The sequence below is a fragment of the Pholcus phalangioides genome, unplaced genomic scaffold, assembly GCF_987345545.1.
Source record: "Pholcus phalangioides strain wild (caught in Gottingen) unplaced genomic scaffold, Ppha-v1.0 ptg000017l_1, whole genome shotgun sequence".
NCBI lineage: Eukaryota > Metazoa > Arthropoda > Arachnida > Araneae > Pholcidae > Pholcus > Pholcus phalangioides.
Window position 1 is genome coordinate 5671203 of NW_028301610.1, and position 23241 is coordinate 5694443.

At 32.9% G+C, this 23241-nt stretch overlaps 1 protein-coding gene across 2 annotated transcripts in view; it reads left to right on the top strand.

Moving 5' to 3' along the window:
• Window positions 1-23241, top strand: part of LOC149072151 (5-oxoprolinase) — a 176923-nt gene that overhangs the window by 45701 nt on the left and 107981 nt on the right. The window contains exons 2-7 of one of the 2 annotated variants that reach the window (XM_089246636.1): window positions 924-1115; window positions 2819-2944; window positions 4245-4351; window positions 7425-7540; window positions 7747-7826; window positions 10758-10810. In XM_089246636.1, coding sequence (XP_089102762.1) covers window positions 924-1115; window positions 2819-2944; window positions 4245-4351; window positions 7425-7540; window positions 7747-7826; window positions 10758-10810 — 674 coding nt within the window. The remainder of the gene's footprint in view (window positions 1-923; window positions 1116-2818; window positions 2945-4244; window positions 4352-7424; window positions 7541-7746; window positions 7827-10757; window positions 10811-23241) is intronic. The other variant, XM_089246637.1, reaches the window with a different exon arrangement.

Genomic DNA, 23241 nt, shown 5'->3' on the forward strand with positions numbered 1-23241 from the left:
ATTACACTAGAAAAGTTTTACAAAATTTCATTTATAAAACAAAAAATTCAACCAATTAGCACATCGGTTAGATTCGAGTGAGTGCAACTGATGTGCTTTATCCATTGCATTTTTCAAGTTTGTAAATGAAATTTTTTAAAACTTTTATCTTTTAACAATCGATTACTTTTACAAGGGGACACCATTATCAACACCAGGTAAGGGACAATGTGAGGTTATGGTGTCGCAGGGAATTTTTCTCTAATAGAGTTGTTAATAAATGGAATAGCTTATACCCCTGGAGGTAGTAAATTGTAACACAATTGTCACATTTAAAAAGAAATGTGATAAACATGTTGTCCATGTACTTAGAATAAGACATACAATGTCCATAAGAATACTTATTGTTAATATTTCATCATGTATATATATTGTTTGTAATTACATTTTTAATTGGGTTGCTGCATTTTTGAAATATATGACATCCATATTTTTATTGTGGGCATCTTTTTCTCAGCCACCTCGTTGGGCATTTTGCCTGTTGTGGCGTTGTATTTGTATTAGTGTAATCCCAGCTTAAAGCAAGAAAGATACACCTTGCAAAATGTGAATATGGACCTAAATACTGTATACAACATTATTTCTTCGTTACATCAGTATCTTTCTATTTTAGAATATTATTGATGCATTAGTACATAAATATTACATGATGCATTTGAAAACTGACAGATATTTAACCACTCATCTGAGTACTTCTGGTATTATAACGGGTTTTTTTATGACATCTCCAGCCATTACCCAAATGACCGACTTACTATGTGCACAGAGCCCTCCTCTTTCATCATGGGGCAATTTACTCACCTAGATGAATGGTTAGCTGTGTTATACCCACATAGCTGTGTTATTGCTCCTGGATTAACAAAGTCTAACTTGTTTCTTTATAGGAAAGTAGGAAGGATTTAACATCTGGTCAGCTCCTTGATGGTAGTAACATTGAATGGATCAGGATGGGAACTACTGTAGCTACAAATGCTTTACTTGAACGAAAAGGCAATCGAATAGCACTCGCTGTTACCAGTGGACTCAAAGATGTTTTGTACATAGGAAATCAATCAAGACCAGATATATTTTCCTTAGTTAGTTTGAATTATCATGAATCAATAATTACAAACTCTTGAATATTGATTGCTTCAAAATGATGTTTTTGCAAATTTTCAAACTAAATTATTTAATTTAATAATTATTTAGTGTTATTTGGTTAGTTATTCAACTACAGAATTTTATTTATAATACTTAATGAGAGAGAGAAAACTATGAGTTAAGGGATAAACAACTTTCAACATAATTGTTCTGAAATTAAGTTTTTGGAGATTACTGTGGCTTCTTCAGTGGATACATAAACATAAAAAAGAAGAAATCTGTCTGTTATAATGCCAACCACTTGCTTAATTTGTAACAAAAAATTAACATGTGGTTGTATGGAGGAACAAAACCTATTGATTATGATGAGAAAGTATGAGTGAGATAGTCTTAATGAGTTCAGAGATTCTGGACCCAAGGATTTTTTTGTTGTCGATCATTATTTAAGCATAAAAATCCTTTATATTGAAAAATTCTTCAATAATGTGTGGTTTTTCAATTTAAGATAGCAGTTGTGATTGTAAGACTACAACCACAGATGATAGAGTGGTAGAGCGGAGCAATCTCAAAAAGTGAACGAAAATATTAGAGAAATATAAAGTGCTAGAGAAGTCATAACAAAACAAGAGAATGAAAATTTTGAAGTTCTTAATATACTTTAAAATTCTTGACTTTATTATAACAATACATATTTTTGTGAATACAGTTGATGCTCTTTATAAGGACTATATTTTTTTGTGACCGTTTCATTATAAGACCTGTACAGTAAGTCCTAAATTTTTCCTATTTATCCATGTTATTTTTCATATAATGACCTGAAAAAAAAACCGTTCAATCCAATACAACCTCTAGACTCAGCTTCCCCATTCCTCTTTTTGCAAAGAAATGAACACAAAGTGTATTTAACCTCAACCTTTGATGTTTGAAAATTCGGTTTAATCTCTTCTTGTAATGGCAGGAGATGTGATGAGATGTCTAATAAATACCTGTGTAACTGTTGCACGACTGACCATTCCATTTCTCAATGTCGAGGTTGGAATATGTTTTCTTGGAATCTGGATTGAAGAGAAAGGGTATGAAATGTGTGTGTTCTCTGACCCATGATGTAAGGATATTTCATCCAAATCACTTATGAATCACTATAGTGAATCACCTTTCTTCACATAAGAGAAAATATACAGATAGACAAGTGAATTTGATGTGTGCAATCATCATTTTTCTGTTTTCTTTCATTTAGCACAGCTGTCTGAAATAAAGTGCAACATGATACTATTGGAACTTGCATGTACATAATGGGATGCATCAAATTTTAATTATTACAATTTTTTCCTAACCTGATACATTTTCATTGCAACTGCTTACATTATAACAAAAAGAATAATAGTTTTTTTATTTGTCCAAATATATAATCCTTTTGTAATTTTTTTTTTAATTTTTGATATAACATTCATTTTCTGCAATGTGGGGGGGGGGGGCATTATAATGAACGTCTACCGTACATCGTTTTGGGGTTTTTCTCTTTCTTTTGTGAGCTCAAAGTCCAATATATAACATCAAGATTGTAACACCTGAAAAAAAAAAGTTGTGGGAATTTTTCTTTTAAGAAAACTACATGATTCATATATGTGAATATAAATCCATGGATTTCTAATTGACCAATTTCACTGTATTTATTTAATGGTTATTTGATTATTTCCAGGAGATCAAATGTCCTGATGTGTTATATGAAGAAGTGATAGAGGTAAAAGAACGTGTAGTTATTTGCCAAGATAAATGTCAAATAAAAAAGTCTTCACCTGTTCTACCAAGCTTAACAGGAGAAAATGTGAGTAAAATGTCCTTTAGCTTTATCCACATAAGGTCTATCAATTACACACAGAATTCATTAAGCTACACACTACTCATGTTAAGCTGCCCAGAATTCATTAGCTTTATCCGCATCAAATTCATTATCTTTACCCAGAGCTTAAAAATAAATTGAAAAAAGAAATCTAAAAAACGTGTGTGTGGAATTATTTAATGAGTTAGTTTTAGAATAGGCTAGAAAAAAAACTTTCAACTTCTGAAAAAATAATATCTAATTTTACTGAAACTGATGAGCCAGTCTAATATCATCGTGATGTAGCTACATATTTTCATTGCCCTAGTTTTAATTAAAATTTAAAGAAAATTCTGTGCTTTATTACTTGGTTATATGATTCAAATAGCTTGAAATGCTCAATGGCAGTTGAGTGCTACATTATGTTTCTCCCATCCATATGTTTTAACAAAAAATAGAATACAGTATTTTAGAGCCTGATGTATACATCATAAATATTGTAAACATTCAAATAACTAAAGAATTTCTAGTGGTAATATCTATCAATATTATCTTAGGGGGCATAATAGTTATTAACCTCTTTGCAATCAGGGACATAATATTGCATCCAAATTCCAGAGGAATGAATTCATGACCATTTCTTCAACCTTTTTTTCCTTAAAAGAAACTTATTGCAACCCTACAAAACAAAGTTGTGTGTAAGTTTTCCCCTCTCCGTTCTCCTCAGCTTTTTCTCCTCCTATTCGTTCTCTACGGCATCCCCCAATTTTTTTGTCTTTGTAGAGATGTATGAACAAGTGAGCAGCACTTTTGCCATTCAAAAAGCTTTTTTTAAATCTTTCTATACTCCTGTGTTTAGTGATCCCCCCACACATATAATGTGTCTTTCTCAGAACTAATCCTATTATATACTGTACATGAAAGTAAGAAAAAGAACAAGTAAAAACCTACAAAACAAGTTTGTAGGTGAGGGCGAAAAAGCGAAAGGCACTGTACTAATACTTCCTTATCTAATCATCTACTACTCTCTGTATTGTTCCTCCCACCCTTGTTTCTTCTTTTTTATTTCTTTTCCTTTCTTCCTTTTTTTAACGAGCTAACCAGGCCACCACATTTATCGCCTATACGTCTAATACAGATCATTCAAATTTATTGCCAGCTTCTTGTACGAGAAGTGGTTAACAAGTACTTTGATTTTTTTTTTTTTTTTTTTTTTATAAGGTAATCTTCAATTTTTATTTGAACCTTACATGGTAGCTGTTTGAGGTTTACTAGTATGCCCCAGAATGATTATATTTATTTGTAGGTTGAAATATGGATTCCTCTTGATGTTGAGAAACTGAAATCAGATCTTCGTAGAGTTTTGGCGAAAGGAATTAGAAGTTTGGCTATAGTTTTACTACATTCATACATGTAAGAATGAGAATTTTATATAATCAGACATTTATTCTAACTATTCAAAACATTTTTTTATTTGTATTCTTGATTTTCAGTGAGTGATGGATGAATATTCTGTTGCTATTCGGTACTTAGCTAAATGTAGCTTTGGTATTTAGCCAGATATCTCTGTAAATCCAAGTACATTAAACTGATTTTAAAAAATTATATTAATTGGAATTTTTCATGTAAATTAAAAACTTACTGATTATATTTTACTGTGAGGTGTATATCCTCTCTGTGAGGTTATGTCAAGGTGAATTTCGAGGAAAACATGAAACTAAAAATAGTACCCTACTGTGATAAGGTAGAAATGCGCATGAATTATATATAAAAGTCAAATCCACTACTGAAGGACTCATCAAGACAAGATACCTATTGAGCTACTTGAAGAAGGCAAAAGGTACAAGGAACATCTAGAGAGGAAAAATAAGAAAATAAGTCATAAATTTTATGATGCATTACTAGTTGAGAGTAACTAATGGTTGACATTTTCTTATAGATGTAAAATTGTAACAAGTGTTGTGAAAAAAAGTTCTGTTAGTAATATTAAAACACAATATATCAGAGGCACCGTCATGAAGAAAACATTGGAGGGCCTTAAAATTGATGGTTGTCCAATGTATAAGGGACTCAAGTGCATATGCAGGAGGAGGAAGATACATTGCATTATTTTTTCAGAAATTATTGGGGAGGGGGGGCTCAAATGGCCTCAGAACCTAGGTTCTGGCACCTATGCAATATGTCATCATTAAATTTGATTGCCAGTCTCATATCAATAAAAATCTTTTAACTACCAGTGTTTTAATATTTATTTAAATAATTGCATGATTAAAATTCAATTTCAATCATTAAAAATTATCAAAAAAAATTTTCAGTTAAAAATACCAATTTTATTCACAATTGTGATTAATTTTAAGGAAATTTATGTTTGACCGCAGAATATTTGATATTCTGCCAAAACATTAGCCAAATATTTGGTATTCAGTTATTCGGCCAAATCACTATTTGTCCCATCCCTATTTTCAATATAAACTTTTGGACTCTTCTTAAGCATAATATGCGTATGACTTGCAACCAGTGGAGTCAGAGCCAGGGGTGTTGTGGGCACTAATTAAATAAAATTTTATCATGGTTTTTTTTAAACTGAAATAAATTGGAAACTTCTTTAGAATTTCTTAAAATCGGAACGTTTGGAACATTGCAATGACAGCATTTAGAAAAGTGATCAAGAAAACATTAGGAATATTAATCAACCAATTGCTTCATTTGAATTTAAATTATATATATAAATTAGAGAATGAGCTTTATGAAGATTTTTTTATATAGTGGAACCTGTACAAAACGAAATGTCAACAGACTGAAATAATATTCCATTTTGGACAGATCTCCATTTTATGAAGGTGCAAATAAAAGCATTAATTATCGAACAGACTATATATTGATTCCATTTAGATAGGTTTCCGTCTCATACAGTGTCTGTCTTAGACAGGTTTCACTGTATTTTATTATATTATTAAAGATAAGTATTTTTGAAACAATCTGCAATGAAAAGAGTAAAAAGACTACCCTGACACACGTGCTTAACTCCAGTGCCATCTTAACGCATGAGCCCACCCGTTCACCTCAAGAAAAGAAGGGGCTTCAGAAAAAAAGTAGTTGAATTTTTCGAGAATTTGGCAGATAGGGCCTCAGAAAAATCACTTGGCTCCTCGGGAACCCATGCTGTTCATAAGACAACCCCACTTCACTCTCCTATTTAGTACATGTGATGTATTGCTGAGGGAGAAAGATATAAGAACAGGGCTTCATGAACCCTTGATTGTTGCCTAATGCTGTGGCATTTCAATGTGGGCCCAGATCCCTTTGTCCAACAAGGTCTCCAAAAATTCACACATACACATTGAAGATCTTCATTCATTTTCTGTTTTTTTTCTTCTTTCTTCAATATTTCATTTTAGTTTCGTTAGTCACAATTTCATTCTGTGTTAAACTACTGAGAGGCATTTTTTTTTATAGTTTAAATGGGGTCCTCAACTGTTTTTGATACTCAGGCATCTGAACTTCAGACAGCCCTGGTTAAATGAAATTATCTTGTCTAATGCACAGGGATACCTACTGTCAAATGTTTTTGTTTTTAAATAATATTTAAAAGATGAACCCAGATAATCTAATTTTTTTTTTTTTGCTAATTCAAACAGGTCCTGGGAAAAAATTCCTCTGTACATAATGACATTAAAAAAAAAAAAAATTACATATTTTTTCCTATAATTGCCTTTGGCTTTCAAGAAGAAACTTTTTTTTTCTGAAGCTAAATTTCCCTCTTGCTCCTCATGATGGGAACAAAGTTTTCATACTTTTATGACTTCTGAATTGGGATAATGTACTTATTCCCCTCAAATAAATAAGTTCCGACCCTGGATTCCATTGCAAAAGTTGAATATCACTCCTCTCATTTTTGTGGTAGAGTTCTGAGGCATCCTGAGTATACTATATACAGTATATTAACATAGTGTATATTCTAATATTATATCAGGGATATATATATTCTAAAAAAAACTAGTTCTTATATAAGAACTATTTTAAAAGAAACATTTTTTTTCAAACTGAAGTTTAAAAAAAATTGAAATAGGAATTTTTAAAACCGCCATATTTATTATAATAATCATTTTTTATAATTCTGTGTTTACATGAGGAGTAAAAAAAAGTATCTTTCACCTGAAAAAAATTGTAAGGGAAAGTTGGCATGAAATCACAAAAAAAGATTGCCAAGCAGGTTCTAAGCCTGACTCTCTTGTCATTCTAAGTTGCCAAGCAGGTTCATATTCACCAAACAAATCTCTATCCAACCCCTAATCTTGCACATGCAAATGGGACTTTTTTTTTTTTTAATTCAAGCATAAAAAGTGTACATATACAATTGAAGGAGTTATACCCAAGGAGCCAGGAACAGCTCATACTGGATATTTAATAAAGTACATAATAAGTAAAATTTACTTATTATGTGATATGTGTGATGATATAATTATATTTTTATTGGTAATCTCAGGTTTCCTGATCATGAACATGAAGTTGCTAAAATAGCTAGAGATATGGGCTTTTCTCATATTTCTTTGTCATCAGAAGTGATGCCTATGATAAAAATGGTGCCAAGAGGTCACACAGGTGATAAATTATTTACTTTATAAAACTATTCAATTCTATTTCAATTGTGAATAATATTGTCTATCTCATTTCTTTTAATCCAAGTTGTGGACTGATATATAGCTCCATAAGTAATGCTTATGCTATTTTTTTATATTTTTACTACTTAAATTTTCTTAGCATTCAAATACTGTATTTAATTTATTAATATAATTTTTTTTGGTTAGCATGTGTTGATGCTTACCTCACACCATGTATTAGGCAATATGTGCAAAAATTCACTTCAGGATTTAAAGATGATTTGAAGGTACATTTTTAGTCTATTTTTGATCAGAAAACAATTAGTCAATTGTTTTGTAATGTACAGGGTGCATAAGAAAGTCCTTATGACCTGAAACAACTTACAAAGAGAGAGAGAGAGAGAGAGAGCTACAACTATGCAAATTAGATGTCTACTATACTTTGGTATAATAAAGTGACTACACAGATGCCATAAATAAAAGCGTGTAAAATAATAATTGGGAGGATTTTTAATTAGCTTTGCTGTATTTTTGAAATATATGACATCCATATTTGTTATGGGCATCTTTTTCTCAGCCACCTCGTTGGGCATTTTGCCTGTTGTGGCGTTGTATTTATATTTGTATTAGGAGATATTAAAAAAAATATGCACTTCCCAATTTAGAAACAAAATTATTAAAATTTCAGCCTCTCTCTGTTAAACCAAAAAATAAATTCTTTCAACATTCACAGAGCTATCAATAATTTAAATTCTTGATTGTTGCCATTTTTTATAAGCATTTCTGTATTTCTTTCAATACTTAATTTTTTAGCATTTATAAAGTAACAAAAATCAAGAATTTCAACCACAGATATCTCTGTAAATTTTTATTGAAATACTACAGGGTGAATCTTTTTCAGTGTAATAGACAAGCATAAGTTTTACTAAGTGAAATTTACTAAGATGGGGTCAATGCAGTGCCGTCTTAACGCATGGCCCAGGGGCCTCAAGAGAAGAGGGGCCTTACAAATGAGATTTGGTTGAAATTTTGTATAATTTATCTGGTAGGGACTCAGAAAAACCACTTAGCCGGGGGGCCCATGGTGCTCTTAAGATGGCCCTGGGTCAATGTACAAATTTTCAATTTTATATCTCTTATCCAATTATTATTTTATATGCTGTTGTTTTTGCATCTGATCGGACATAGTTACTTTATTATACCATAGTCTAAATTGCGTAGCGTCCCCATTTACAAGTTAATTCTTATCAAAAAGATTTCCTTATGTACCCTGTATATTTAGTGGAACCCTGTATAACCAATGGAACTTTTATTTAATGGTTGTTAGAGCATCTGACACAGCAAAGGCAATCATTACATCAAAGATGCTTGGAAAAATATCTAAATTTTCCAAAAACATATTTTTTAGCTGCTCTTACTATTTTTAGAAGGAAGAGATTTTTCAAAGTTAAAATCCAAAATATTCAAGAGAAAGATGAAAAATGTCAAAGGTTTTTTATAGAAACACGGAAATTATAAAAGTTTTGTGTTACCAACAAATCCTATACTTTTTTCCCGGGTAATAGAAAGAGGCGTTCTCAGAAATAAGGCTATACTAATAAGATGGTAAGCACAATCATATAATTCAGCTAAAAGTAGTCATTGGAAAATTTATAAAATAGAATACAATTATTATACTTATTAAATAAGAGTATTAGATGAAAGTATCCATCTCATTTTTCAAATTCATGTATTTTGTTTAAAAATGGGAAATTTTAATAGGCCTATATCTCAGGTTAAATTAAATTTAAACACTCTGCATACAAATAAGTAATTATCTTAAATCTTCAGTGTTTTAATGACAATAGTTTTTGTGTTTAGTTGAATGCAGTTCTTTTGCCCCTTAAAATTTTATCTTTTTCCCAGTTCTATTGTGATAGTGAAGCAGTATGTACAGTGAAAATCCCATATAATGATAGCCTCTATAACGATAACTACATATATACCAATATCATGCTTTGGTCCTAATGCACCCCTCATAATGTTGATATATTTCATCTAAAACGATATAACCTCTTAATAATGATACATCTCTCAATTATATTATATAGGCATTTCACTGTATTATATATAAAAGTTGTTTGTGAACCCAATAGCCAAATAACTTTTCTTAAATAAATAAATAATTTAAACTTATATGAATAAGTCCCGTGAATTTAAGCAACATGAATGAATTTAATTAATACTCTTTTCTTTTTCTTCTCTCTCTCTCTGTCTTCATTGCTTCTAGTGAATGTGGGTGTTTTCTTTCCTGAAGAGCCAAGTATGATTAGGCTGATAATTCTTTTTATTGAAATAGTTGAGATTTTCTGCTGACAAGCAGCATTCTTTGTTTCTTCTATAGAAACTTGAGTAGAAGGCCAGAGAATTTTGAATATTCCTAAAAAAATATGAAAATTCAAGTTTCATTTTAGTCGCTTTTTTAAAATTAAAATTATTGGTCAGCTGAAGTTGGTTTTCTGTGGTTCCCAACTTCGAGGCACAAATGCAAGCCGATCTTCATGTTAAAAAGTCTTGCCACAGAGAGAAACAGGCCTACAAACAGTACAAATATTCAATCATTATTACACTTTGCTCATTTCACTTCTGAAATATAGATGGCAGCACTGAAAAATCAGACACAACATTAAATACACACTCAAACTGTTAGGTACGCACACTTCCACTTCCAGCACAACCCACTAGGTAGTAAATTCCACATGGCAATAGACCTGAGTTGTACTCAGTTTGAAAGATAATGTGTCACCAAACGTTGTTCATAAATGAGATCTGATGAGTTGTATTTAACAATTTGCCTCAGCTACATCATTAAATCCAACAGATTTTGTCATCAAAGTATTTAACTATGTTATATCTTCAATTTACAGGCCCATTTTCAGGATTAAAGTTCAACTCCAGGCCGAATTTTGAAGGTTACAATTTCTAAAATTAACTTTTCAAAATTGTGTTATAGCAAAATTACGTAAAGTGAGACCACATTATTTTTACTTATTAAAAGTTGACTTTATAACTTTTTTAAATGAATAATTTTTATTTTTAGGCTATTAAGTTCAATGAAAAGATCTTAAAAGTGTAGTTTTATGAACAGTGTTCCAAATTTTTTAATAAATATTAAAGTATTTATAAGACTCTCTCTATTTATAAGTGATGTCTTAATTTTTTTTTCTGAAAAATTTCAGGATGTCAATCTGTTGTTTATGCAGTCAGATGGAGGTTTAACTCACAGATCTATGTAAGTAAGAAAATTTATCTATTCAGATACATATCAAGTGCCTCGAAAATTATACCAAAGTTTGTTTTATTTGCAATTAATTTTTTTTTAATTTTTTAATGAATGTTGACTAAAATAGATACTGAAAGTCTAAAAAAGAACAAAGTTTTCAGTTGAAATCGTACATTATTAATGACTGAATAATGTACAGTAGAACTTTGATTAAACAAACTCATTGAGACTGAAAGGTTTTTGGAAAATCGATTTCAAAACTAATTCGATAACGCAAAGGGAAAAAATTGAAATTCAGCAACAAATGATTACCCCCTGGCAAAACTGTGATAAGAGCTGTTTTGTTCTCAAGAAGATGCACTCCTCCCTCTCATTAGGGAAAACCCATATTATTAAGATTAATTCGTCAGACAAAAAAAAGATGGCAGCTAAATCTGCTCCTATTTACGTGTTTGTTTGGTTATCAATCATTTATAACTATGTAACCCCTGTACTTGGATCTGCCCCTACTTACATTTATAGTTCACAGGTATAGTATGTACAATTGGTTGGAAGTAGATTATTGTACAATAGAAGAAAGCTATTGAGTTGGGAGATAAGAGGATTCTCTGAAGTTTCAAGAAAATGCCGACTGTTGAGCAACTATAGAAAACTGAAAATGAGTTAAGTTGGAAAAGTGTTCGGTTGACTGAGTTGACTTCAGAAAATTGATGTTTGGATAAATGAGGTTCTACTGTATCATTCAATATATGTGTTTTGCATAAAGCACCTCTTCTTTCCAATGTTCCATTCATTATGAAGAGTACTTCTTAACAGATCCTATTTAATTTTTGGAATTTCTGATAATGAGCTCTGTGGAATGTAAATGTTATGAGATTTCAGCTAACTGTATAATTTTGAAAATTGAATCAATATATGAAGTTCTGTTCATAAACATTGCCGCTTTGGTGGTCGAGTGGTCATAGTGACGGACTCGCATCGCGAGCATCCGGGTTCGAGCTCCACCGGTGCCACAGTGGTGGTCAGCTGAAGTTGGTTTTCTGTGGTTCTCAACTTCAAGGTGCGAATGCGAGCCGATCTCCCTGTCAAAAAGTCTCGCCACAGAGAGCAACAGGCTTACAACGTTACAAATATTCAATCATTACACTTCACTCACAAATTGAAGTATAGATGGCAGCACTGAAATATTAGGCACAACACTAGCTACACACTCAGACTGTTAGGTGCACTCACTTTGTTCCTGACTCTGCCATGAAGCTGGGTTGGAAGAGATCTTGGCAATGGGATAAGTCTGTTGGCGTTCTCAAAGTTATCCAATACTCAATTGCAGCATCACACAACTAATGTCCAAGCCTAACAAACTAAAGTAGAATCTCAATAACTCGACTACCCGGACAGTGCCGTAACTAGGCATCAACACAGGGCCCAAAATGCTGTTCACAAGAAATTATATTTTTAAATTTTTCCGCTTTTCTCTACTGCATGGTTTGGCTATTAAATTTTGCCTTACTTAGACCCTAGATGTCTCTGCTCACCAACATGAACATTTGAATGAATGGCAGAACTAACTGATATTTTCAATGTGCCTTTGTTGAGACTTAACCGAAATTAGCAACGAGTAAACAAGGGTTTGATAACATTGTGGTCTATGAGAGCTGGAAGGGTCTTAAGAAAAATGACAACTTAACTGGAGTGACTACTTATCAGGGTGACAACTTAACAAGGTTTTACTGTATATGTTTGTGAAAACAGGTAAGAATGCAAATAGTAATATTAAGATTATTTGACTGCAATATTTCGAGCATTTCATTAATAGACACGTGACAAATGTGCTTGAATAACCACATGAGTTTGGTTTTTGTTATTTCTGTAGGTAATTTTGTACTTTTTTTGTATTTGTATAGTGAAGTGATTCGCAATGTTTAGTTTTTATGTACTTGTAGACTATTTCATTTAGTACTTTTTAAATGTACCATTTGAGTTTTATAGGGAAATTTTTATAATTAATTTCATATGCAACAATTTTTTAGGTTTTTATTATTTTCTGTAAAATGTTCGGTTGGAAAAAACGTGGGAATATAGGATACGACGTCATCCAAGCAAATAATATTTCGTCACATGCTTGTATTTGCTGTGTAAATAATAGTTAGTATACAGTTTACAGTATCTTATAACAGTTTTATACTTGTACAGGCAACATGTTAAAAATAATATTTTTGTTTAGTTCTAGTTTAAAAATGTCTAAGCAACTGTTGGATGCACAAAAGAGAATTATAAGGAAATGAAAATTAGAAAAATGCTAGTCAATGTCGCAACAATTTGTTAAATGTCTAAGAACTGAAACACCAGTTAATGGAGGAAGTACAGAAGAGATCAAATCTGCTACTGTCGTGGCTCCCGCAAGGGCAGGAAACAATTCTCATCATTTTTTTGCTTTTTCACGCTATAAATTAACTATAGAAGGGCCCATGAAAAGTTTGATGAGGGGGCTTGCAAAAAATCCCAGCCTATGGGCTCAGCTCCAGGATGTGGGAGTCATGACTACTACTTCACAATCTGATGATAAACACTACATTTGATATCTACCCCTTCAATGAATGACAATTCTCAGAGAAGCAAAAACAAGGAGCCACTACAAGAAGAAAAATATACTGCTTCTCAAGATATTTTACTACAGTTGCCCCATAATAATTCAAAGAGGATGAGCCTGCACAAAGTACTGTCTCATAAATCGATAATGCCGTACAAAATATGTACTCTACTGTTCCAGAAGAAATACTGCTAAATTACAATGATTCCCCATTCCTGGCCTGCTATTACAAACAAATTAATATATTCCCTTGTCACACACATGGTCCAGATCAAAACAACAATATTAACTTTAACATGTGCGTTGAAAGCAGATGATTCAGGGTGAAAATTTACAAAGGACTGGTTTTATACTAAACAAATTAATGGAGAAACTGTTAATAGAAAATGGATTTTATATTCTAATTATCAAAATTCAGTATTTTGCTTTCCTTACATGCTTTTTAGACTCAAATCTCATAATCTTTCAGTCCCACAAAAATGATTTCATGATTAAGAGGCATCTTCATCCAGTTATTCCCCAACACAAAAATTCTCTATAGCACAGAAATTTGTATGTAAAATGGAAAGTGATAGAAAAGAATCTAAAATCAGGAAATTCAATTGATGATTATGTAGCTAATTCAATTAACAAGGAAAAAATGATATGGCAGAATAATGAAATATAGAGATAATATTGGGTGCTGTTCTCTATTCTGTGCTAAAAATAATATTGCTCTTAGTGGTTCAAATGAAATTATTGGAGATGCAAATTGCAACATTTTTTTAAAAATTTGATTGAATTTGCTTGCTGTTATAATACTGCTTTAAAGGAACATATTGAAAAACATAAAAAGGTTCAATTCCTTATTTCTCACTCGCTATTCAAAATGAAGTAATAAAATTAATTGGGGACAAAACTAGAAATGAAATCATATGCAGAATTAAAGAAGCAAAGTACTACACCATTTTATTCAACTGCACCTCTGGTATTCGAAGAAAAGAGCAAATGAGTCAGATAAGATATGTCCATGTTGACTGTAATAGAAAGGTAATGATCGAAGAAAGCTTCATCAACTTTATTTAATCATATGAAAAAAAGGGAGAAGGTTTATCGACTGAAATTTCAAATAAACTTAAAGTTGATAAATTGAATATTCAGGATTGCAGGGGACAAGGATTTTTGACAATGGTGCCAATATGGCTGGCAAATATAAGGGAGTAAGTGCATGTATTTTGGAAATTAATAATTTAGCAATATTTTTACCTTGTGCAGTTCATAATTTAAATTTAGCTGGTGTCCATGCTTTATCAACAACTCCAGAAATTATTACTTTTTTTGGTACTGCGCAGAGATTATTTAATTTTTTCTTATCCTCAACACGTTGGGACATTTTAATGAAGTACTTAAAATTATCACATAAACATTTTTCTGACTCAAGGTGGTCATCAAAGGCCAGTGCAATAAAAGCGCTGTATTTTTAAAATTACCTGAAGTAATGAAAGTATTGCAAATGATTTTTCAAATCCGGATGCAAAAAGTTTGATTCTGCAAATTAATTATAGATTTATCTGTACACTTTCTATATGGAATAAAATTCTACAATTCATTGATCAAAAAGATAAAGCATTATAACAGAAAGATTTGTCAATAGATTGTGGAACAAAATTAATTGCTGGATTACATAATACATTACAAGGACTTTGAGATATATATAAAGGGTTTGAACAAAATTTCCAGGAAGTACAAAATTTTTGGCTGAAGAAATGGGTATAAAGAAGGGATTTTATAATAAACGAAAGAGAAGAGTTAAGATAATGGAAATAGATGAAACACCAGATATGAAGGAAGTAACTTGATACCCGAAGAATTATTTAAAATACAAATTTACAGACACACTATTGTCTCAAATAGATTGGTGTTATCAAAAAAAGAAAACTGTGACAATTTTTGCTTTCTCTATGGTTTGTACATTACATGAGTGTTGCTGATTTACAATACATTAGTGTTGCTGATTTACAATACATGAGTGTTGCTGATTTACAATACATGAGTGTTGCTGATTTACAATACATGAGTGTTGCTGATTTACAATACATGAGTGTTGCTGATTTACAATACATGAGTGTTGCTGATTTAAAAAAAATCGGCTGCAGATCTCGCTATTAAATATAGCAGAGATTTAAAAAAGTACAACTTCACATGTGAAATTAAACATTTTAAGTATTAAGTAGCGACTCTTATACAAAATATAGAAACTTCATCTCGCTTAATATTCTACAGGCTCTTCATGATTTTGGTTTAATTGAGTCTTATACCCAAATATCAATATATTGCTCTTCGAATATTTCTAACTCTTCCCATTTCTACTGCTTCGTGCAAGAGAAGTTTTAGCAAATTGAGATTAATAAAAAATTATTTAAGATTAACTATCTGCGAGAATGATTATATCCAACTTTTCTATTTCAATAGAATACAATATATCATAAAAAATATTAATTGTGGTGATTTAATTAATGAATTTGCTAAAATGAAAGCCAGAAAAGTGCAATTAAAATAAATCTTATTAAAACATCTATTGTAATGTATTTGTTTTATTATTCTTCCAAACCTAATTAATTAAGGGGCCTAAATGCAAATTCTTGCACAGGGCACAAGAATGACTAGTTACAGCACTGTACCTGGATAACTTGACATTCATTATTCTCATGGTTGGCATAGTATTGAATTCAATGACGAGAAACCTCTTTAACTTGACACAAGCTAGCTAAACTCTGCTTAAGTCAACTATGATTCCCATCGTGATATCACAACTAATTTTGTGAAATTGTTTGTGGATTGGCTAGTTAATAAATTTTTGTAACATTTCTCTTGTAAATTTCATCTATTCCTTGTTGTTGTTTTTTTTGTCATTTGTTGGTTCTAAATCAGGGTTCCCCCTGACTTTTTATCAATTGGAGCAATTTGGCTAATCATGTAGAAAAAGTTGTTGCCAAATAAGAGAGAACCTTAGCCAAATTGACTCGTCATAAAATGCAGATTCCAAAACAACTTACATGAAGTATAAAATAAAAAAATAAAAAAATTTGTTTAATATGTATATAAAATGTAAATTACAGTACAAAAATATTTTAATTCTCAAGCATTTTCTGTGATCTTTTTGCTGCCTACAATTCAAAAGCATTTTCAAAATTGAATTGCTTCTTGCTAGGACCAGAAACACAAATACTGTTATTTTTATTTTTCACACAGGTGCTGATATACTCTAGGGACCTAAGTTATTGGCAAAATCTGGGTTTTTTTGAGTGAAAGCGGGTCCCTCTTGAAAAAAAATTTAAGTTTGGTGTGTGTGCCCAACCCCATCATTCACTGGTATCCCTGTGAATCAAATAATTCATTTCTAAAAATATGTTCAATCCAAAGATTCATTGAAAAAAAAGTTAATTTTTGCCATCTTGTAATTGGGTTCTTTTATGTATGGGTAAACCGTTACCCACATTTAGAGCTGTTTTTTCATAAATTTCTTTAATTTTTTGAATTTGAATATCCCTATGAATATTGCACCTAGAATTGTGGAATTTTTTTTAGTCGGCATCAAGAGAAACAGGGCAACAACTTTCTCATTGGGTTTTTGAGCACACTGGGATTGAAAAAGAAATTAATTTTTTATTTTAATAACTATACAATTCCTTGAAACATGAATAACATATCTGAGTACTACACATTATTTGAAAACTTTTTCTAACTGGAAGGATGCTTCTAGGGTCAACGGTTTGCCAGTGAAATGCCACACCCCCTGTTTGCTATGCACCCTGTATATTTACTAATAAATCAATCAATAAATTCTTTTCTGATTGATTTTCCATTTTGGAAAACCTTAGCTCTTGCAATAATATCTTCTGATTAAATTTAAAGGAAATGATTCTGATACTTATTCAGATAAATCCGCAAAGTGATTTCCTAGTTTAATGGTTTTCTTTTCCCTTCCTGATAGTCAGCAACTCTGATCTACAACCCTTTAACTGCCAGATATTTTTTCACACCTGAATATGGGAGCTATATCAGAGCATCATGTTGGTAAAACTCAACAGTATTTGAGTGTGTCATATGTTTGGCATGTTTTGTGTTGAGTAGATGGTGCCATCTATCCTCCAAATTGCTAATGTGCGGATTTAAAACTTAATGTAACATTATTTGTGTTGTAGTTCTGTGTGATCGTCGTGGCAACAGAGTTTTTTTCCGGAGGAGGGATAGCCAAATCAAAGTTAGAAAACCTTAGACAGGACCGTAAGGATTTTTGTTCCTCCCACAGCTTTAAAATTCGACAATTTTATGATGGTGTTCTTTATTCCCACCTAAAACTGTCAGCCCCTAAATTCTGCCGCCCAGGGTAGTTGCCCTTCCTTGCCTCTTTCTAGTTCTGGTCCTGCTTTAGAGAATCATATTTAGCCAATTACCACTGCGCGATCGCGGGTTCTAAAGGAGGGCAGGGAGGCCATGTCCCTCCCCTAAGCGCCAGCAAAAGGTCATGGAAAAAGAACCCTTTTTTTGTGTTGGTGTTACTCATTGTCTTTTATGGAACTTAGGAACTCTCCATGCTAGCAGACACACTGACAAAATTTCTGATAATTTTATGCCACCAATTTTAAGACTTCACAATCTTGTGGGAACAAAGCGAATTTATGCTGTATCGTTGTCTTTGAATGCCTGTAGATAGCCACCAAAGTACCGTAATTTCTGGCATGTAACCCACAGGGGCCAAAAAAAAAAAACTCTCCGAAATTGGAAAATGCAGTAGACAGCCCTTATTTTAGGGAAGCAACTAGATATCTCGCCATCTTATTCAAAACACACAACCCACGGCTATACCAATACACTGTAGTAAATTGCTTCATTTGTACTTCAAAGTAGTAAAACTTCTTTTCAAGGTCGCACAATCGTGATCCATAGTAGAAAGAGAGAAAAATAAAAGTTGGTGAGGTTTTTATTTGTATTTTTTTCTTCTTGGAACTAGGAAAAAATTTTTGGTTCACACATCCCTCTGTTCATAATAATACTACTACTACTACTAAACCACACATGTACCTCGTCCATATTCCTTTGCGTAACCGCTAACGAATTGGTACATGTGGGAATGTGTGTATACGTGTAGTGAAACCTGACGTAAAGTTCGTTTCTGTGTAATGCTTGTTATGTGTAGTGCTGCCATCTGTCACCAGTTTTTCTAACTATGAGTGAAGTGTAATGATTGAATAATTAATCGTTGTAGGCCTCTTGCTCTCTGTGGCGAGACTTTTTAATGGGGAGATCTGCGAAGTTGGGAACCACAGGAAACCAACTTCAGCCGACCACCACTGCGGTGACGGTGGGGTTCGAACCCGGATCCTCGCGACGCGAGTCCGTCATTATAACCACTCAACTACCGCAGCGGCTGTTCATAATACTGGGAAGGCACCTCATGATAAGGAAAGAACTATTGTAGAGTAAAGGGTTCAGACAATAGGTTGTTTTTTGCATGTAGGCTCTTGGGGGTGCGGTCAACTAGATGTGGTTCCAGATGAGGTTGGTCACCACTGTCAACTCCTCATCCTCCACTGCAACCGTACCGAAAGTCACTGAACATTGTTCGTAGTTGGCCAACAAAAATTTCACTTCCGGATTTTTGCACATGTGTCAAATGGCCGATTCGACCATCGAGAGGCCTTGTCATGAGCTGGGCCTGCGACCATGAGAATATAGAGACAAAAAAACTATATAATGTGGCTAGTGATCAAAAAAGTGGATGCGTGTGTTGACAATAACCCAGGAGCAGGTTGCCTCGCAGGAAGACAATTTAAAAAAAGTTAAATAAAAACAATTGAGAATGAGTCATTGATTTTTCGCTTTACACATAGTTATTTCTTAACATTAAATTTTAATTATACAAATAAAAAAAGAATTACAAATACATACATGCAATATAATTATTATCAATTATCAGAAACGAGTGGTGCATTTACGTTAAGGTGGTAAAAAGGGATTATTCAAATAATATGAAAAAACAAAATATAAAAACTCTCATAAGCCGCTACAGGTGAATTTTATTGATGAAACAAAAAATCAAATAATATAAATTAATACACTATATGATCATGACCATGACGCGAACAAATTGAAAAAAACATTTCAGAAAAAGAAAAAAATATCTACGGCGCGAGGTGTAATTACTATGTTCTTTTCCTGTGAAGTGTGCAGGAGTTTCATGTGGGTGATTGTGAGAAGATATTACGTTTTTTTAAAAAAAAGATAAAATAAGAGATTGGATTCACCTATGAATAAGTTTTTTGATCCCCATATCTAAACGTTTTCTTCACAGAGGAGACATTTTCCCAGAGACTTTAAATGGTGGCCGAAAATGGCCAAAAGGTGCAAAAAGGGGGTAGAGAGTCCCAACAATGCATGACCGGCTGGGTCAAGAAACAAGTAAGAAGTGTCCAGTTCCGGCAAAGAAAGTAGGGAGACTTCTGGATCAGGCGTGCTGATTGGAGGCGTCGAGGGTGACAGAGTCTCCTGTCTTGACCAATCTGGAACCTATCTTAACAAAAAAGAAAAACTGACATGAGAGGAAAAAATTTCCCCTTCCTCAGGAAGGACAGGGGAGAGAGAAAAAATGGTGTTTCAAAATCAGACAAAAAGGAATATTTACAAATGACAAAATTTAAGATATAATTGAAATAAAACATTCCACATGAAAAACCAAGTACATCACATGTTTGAAATTCAATTGTGCATCAAAAAAATATCTATAACTCACCATTTGCTGAAGATTTTAGCACAAAATTCAAGATTTAGAGACAAAGGACAACAAGAAAAAAAAATGTGACCACAAAATTTAAAATTTCAGCTCACATTATTTTACCAAATAAAATTGAGATTTGGGAAGCTGAGAAATCTCGAATAACGACATAACGTAAGTTAAATATACTCATTAAAATAAATTCAAGTAAAATTGTTATTCATTTGCAGCATGACATAATACTATGGGGTATGGGGAAAAAAATTTGACAAAAGGGAAATTTTTTTTTGAAATGAAGTCAACAAAGAGAACATTAAGAAACTGATACATCACAGTTACTGTGCTATAAAAAGTCCACCTAAGCTTTCTCAACTTGATATTAAACTTATATAACTACAACTTCAGCCAGCAACTGTGAAGAAAATTATACATAAGCAAATATATTGTGTGACGAGGTGACCTGGCGATACTTCCATGTTTGCATGATATATTTATATGCAAGTCCTTGAACTAGAAATAAAATTTCCATTATCACAAAATCAATACACAAGTATACTGAAATAAGAACACACAATATAAGTAACAAACAAAACTTTGCCAACAGAACACTTACATGGTGTTTGACCTAGAATGGAAGTTAAGCTATGTCATAATCTAAACACTTACGGTACAAGACAAATCAAAAGTTAGAATATCAACCCGATGAAACACAATACAGGAGCAATGCATTAACTTAAAGAGAAAAAAATTATTACATTGGCATAACAGTTTGTCAGTATGATTTCATCACACGGCCCGTACAATATACAATGGCAGCATTGTTATTGCATGTTAAAGGCATATAGAAATACTTGTTTTTGTTATCATACATTATATTTCTGGAAAGCAATCTTTTCTGCATTTTATTTGATACTATGGAATACAGAAATCTATTGCAAATAATAAATCTTACAAGAAGATATTTAAACCTATCCCTGTGCCCAAAATTCAACCTAGCAAAAGCAGACATTGTAAACTGTATTAACTTACTCAGATTTAACATTAAATTACATTAACAGCAGAATGACTGAGTTTTTGAATTTTAATTTATTTTTTGTGACAGATTATAGTAAGTAGTTATTTGAAACAAATTTTGTGACAATCATAACAAAAAATTATTTTTCTATTTTATTTGAATTCAAGTGTGCCACAGGATGAAGAAAGGGCTGACTTCTCAAAATAGAAATGTGTCGACATGTTTTATATTGTAATAACACAAATCATAGCAGGGGCGTAGCCAGAAATTTCGTTCGGGGGGGGGGGACCAAAGTGACAGAACAATGGATTTGGCCATCTTTTTCCAATCGTAATCGTAAACTACATTGAAAAATGTATTTCATTTTGACATTTAACGGTGTCGGGTCAGATATAGTTCAATGTTGGATTCGCTATGTCGAACTATACAGACAAATATATGCCATTTTTACGTAGAACAACATCTGTAAACGACGTCGAACGGTGTCAGGTCAGATATAGTTCAACGTTGGATTTGCTGCGTCGATAAATGTATGGCATTTTTACATTGAACGGTGTCGTGACAGATATAGTTCGATGTCAGATTTGCTACGTCGAACTATAAACAAATATATGTCATTTTTACATAGAATGAAATTGGTAAATGACGTTGAACGGTATCAAAATCTCTACATCGTTCTATCTCTTCAAATCTCTTCAATGTGCTACTGGGGTTATGACAATCATCAGGGCGAATTCGCATTTGATGAAATCCACTACACAAGTCCAAGGAGGAAAAAACAAGGAACCCTGCAAGCATGTCCAACATTTCTGTCATGTTTGGGAATGGGTACGAGTCTGGTATAGTTTTGAGATTAAGTTTACGCATGTCACAGCACAAACGGGGAGATCCACCAGCTTTTTTTTACAAGAATGACAGGAGCTGAGTATGGGGAATTGCTGTGTTATAAAAACTGTGTTATACAAACAATGCTGTGTTTATAATATTAGCTTCTAACAACTCATTTATCTGACGCTGAAGCTCTTGCTTAAGTCCATAAGGCATTTTGTATGGCTGTTGATGGACTGGGACTTCATCCCCTCAAGAGAAATCCTGTGTAATAGGGTGTCACAGTCACCAAGTTCAGGTGTCAGACACAGACGTAGCAAATACATCCCTATATTCTGACAGAAAGTGCTTCAACTTCAACCTATCATCATCCTTTAAATGAGTCAATTCCAACTCTGACAAGGGACTAAAGGAATCGCACAACTCATCTGGGATTGCTTCTGGCTCGCCATCACCAAGACTACTATGGAGGGGTTCTATCTCTTGCTAACTTGACACCTGGTTCTATCACTAATTCTTGCTCAGATGGATTCACAACTTTAATGTGATAAGAATGATCATCGAGCCTAGTGTGGATAGCATTTGTCACATGAAAGGATTCGGCAAGTGCTCTGTTTCCTTTGGACAACAACTTTGAGGAAGGTGGAGACCTGACAATAATGAGAATAAAACCTTAGACTTGGGAGGAGTCACTGTCTTAGTTATGGAAGTCCCATACGTGGCTCTAGACACAGCTGAGTGAGACCTGGGTGAAGAGTTCAAAAACTAGAGTTTGAGTCCACCCTCAACAAATGACATCTGTAAGTCATGTTTCGTGAGGAAGTCTACCTCTAATATGGCTTCGTACATTTTGGAACAACTTGAGGACATGACATAGAATTCATGACACTGATTTATGTATCATTAACACATTAAAGGTAAGTGTAGCTTTTTTCCTAAGATTAAGTGGTTCACCCGGAACACCTTTTATCGACACATTAGGCATCCGAGTTAAACATGTCTTGAGATTGTGAGCTGTACACCAAGTGGAAAAAATCAAAAAAGAGAGGCACCAGAGTCCAACAAACAAGGTAATGGTGTACCATCCATAACCAAAATTGGTAATGAGGCATTATCTGAGTCATTACACTCAACTTCATCTGTTTGTGCCACCTGATCTGGAAATGAAATTTTTTTGGGTGAAGTGCGGTTACCAGGTCTAGGAGAACGATTTCAAGAGTGGGAATTGCTAGGGTCCCTATCCTGTGAACCAT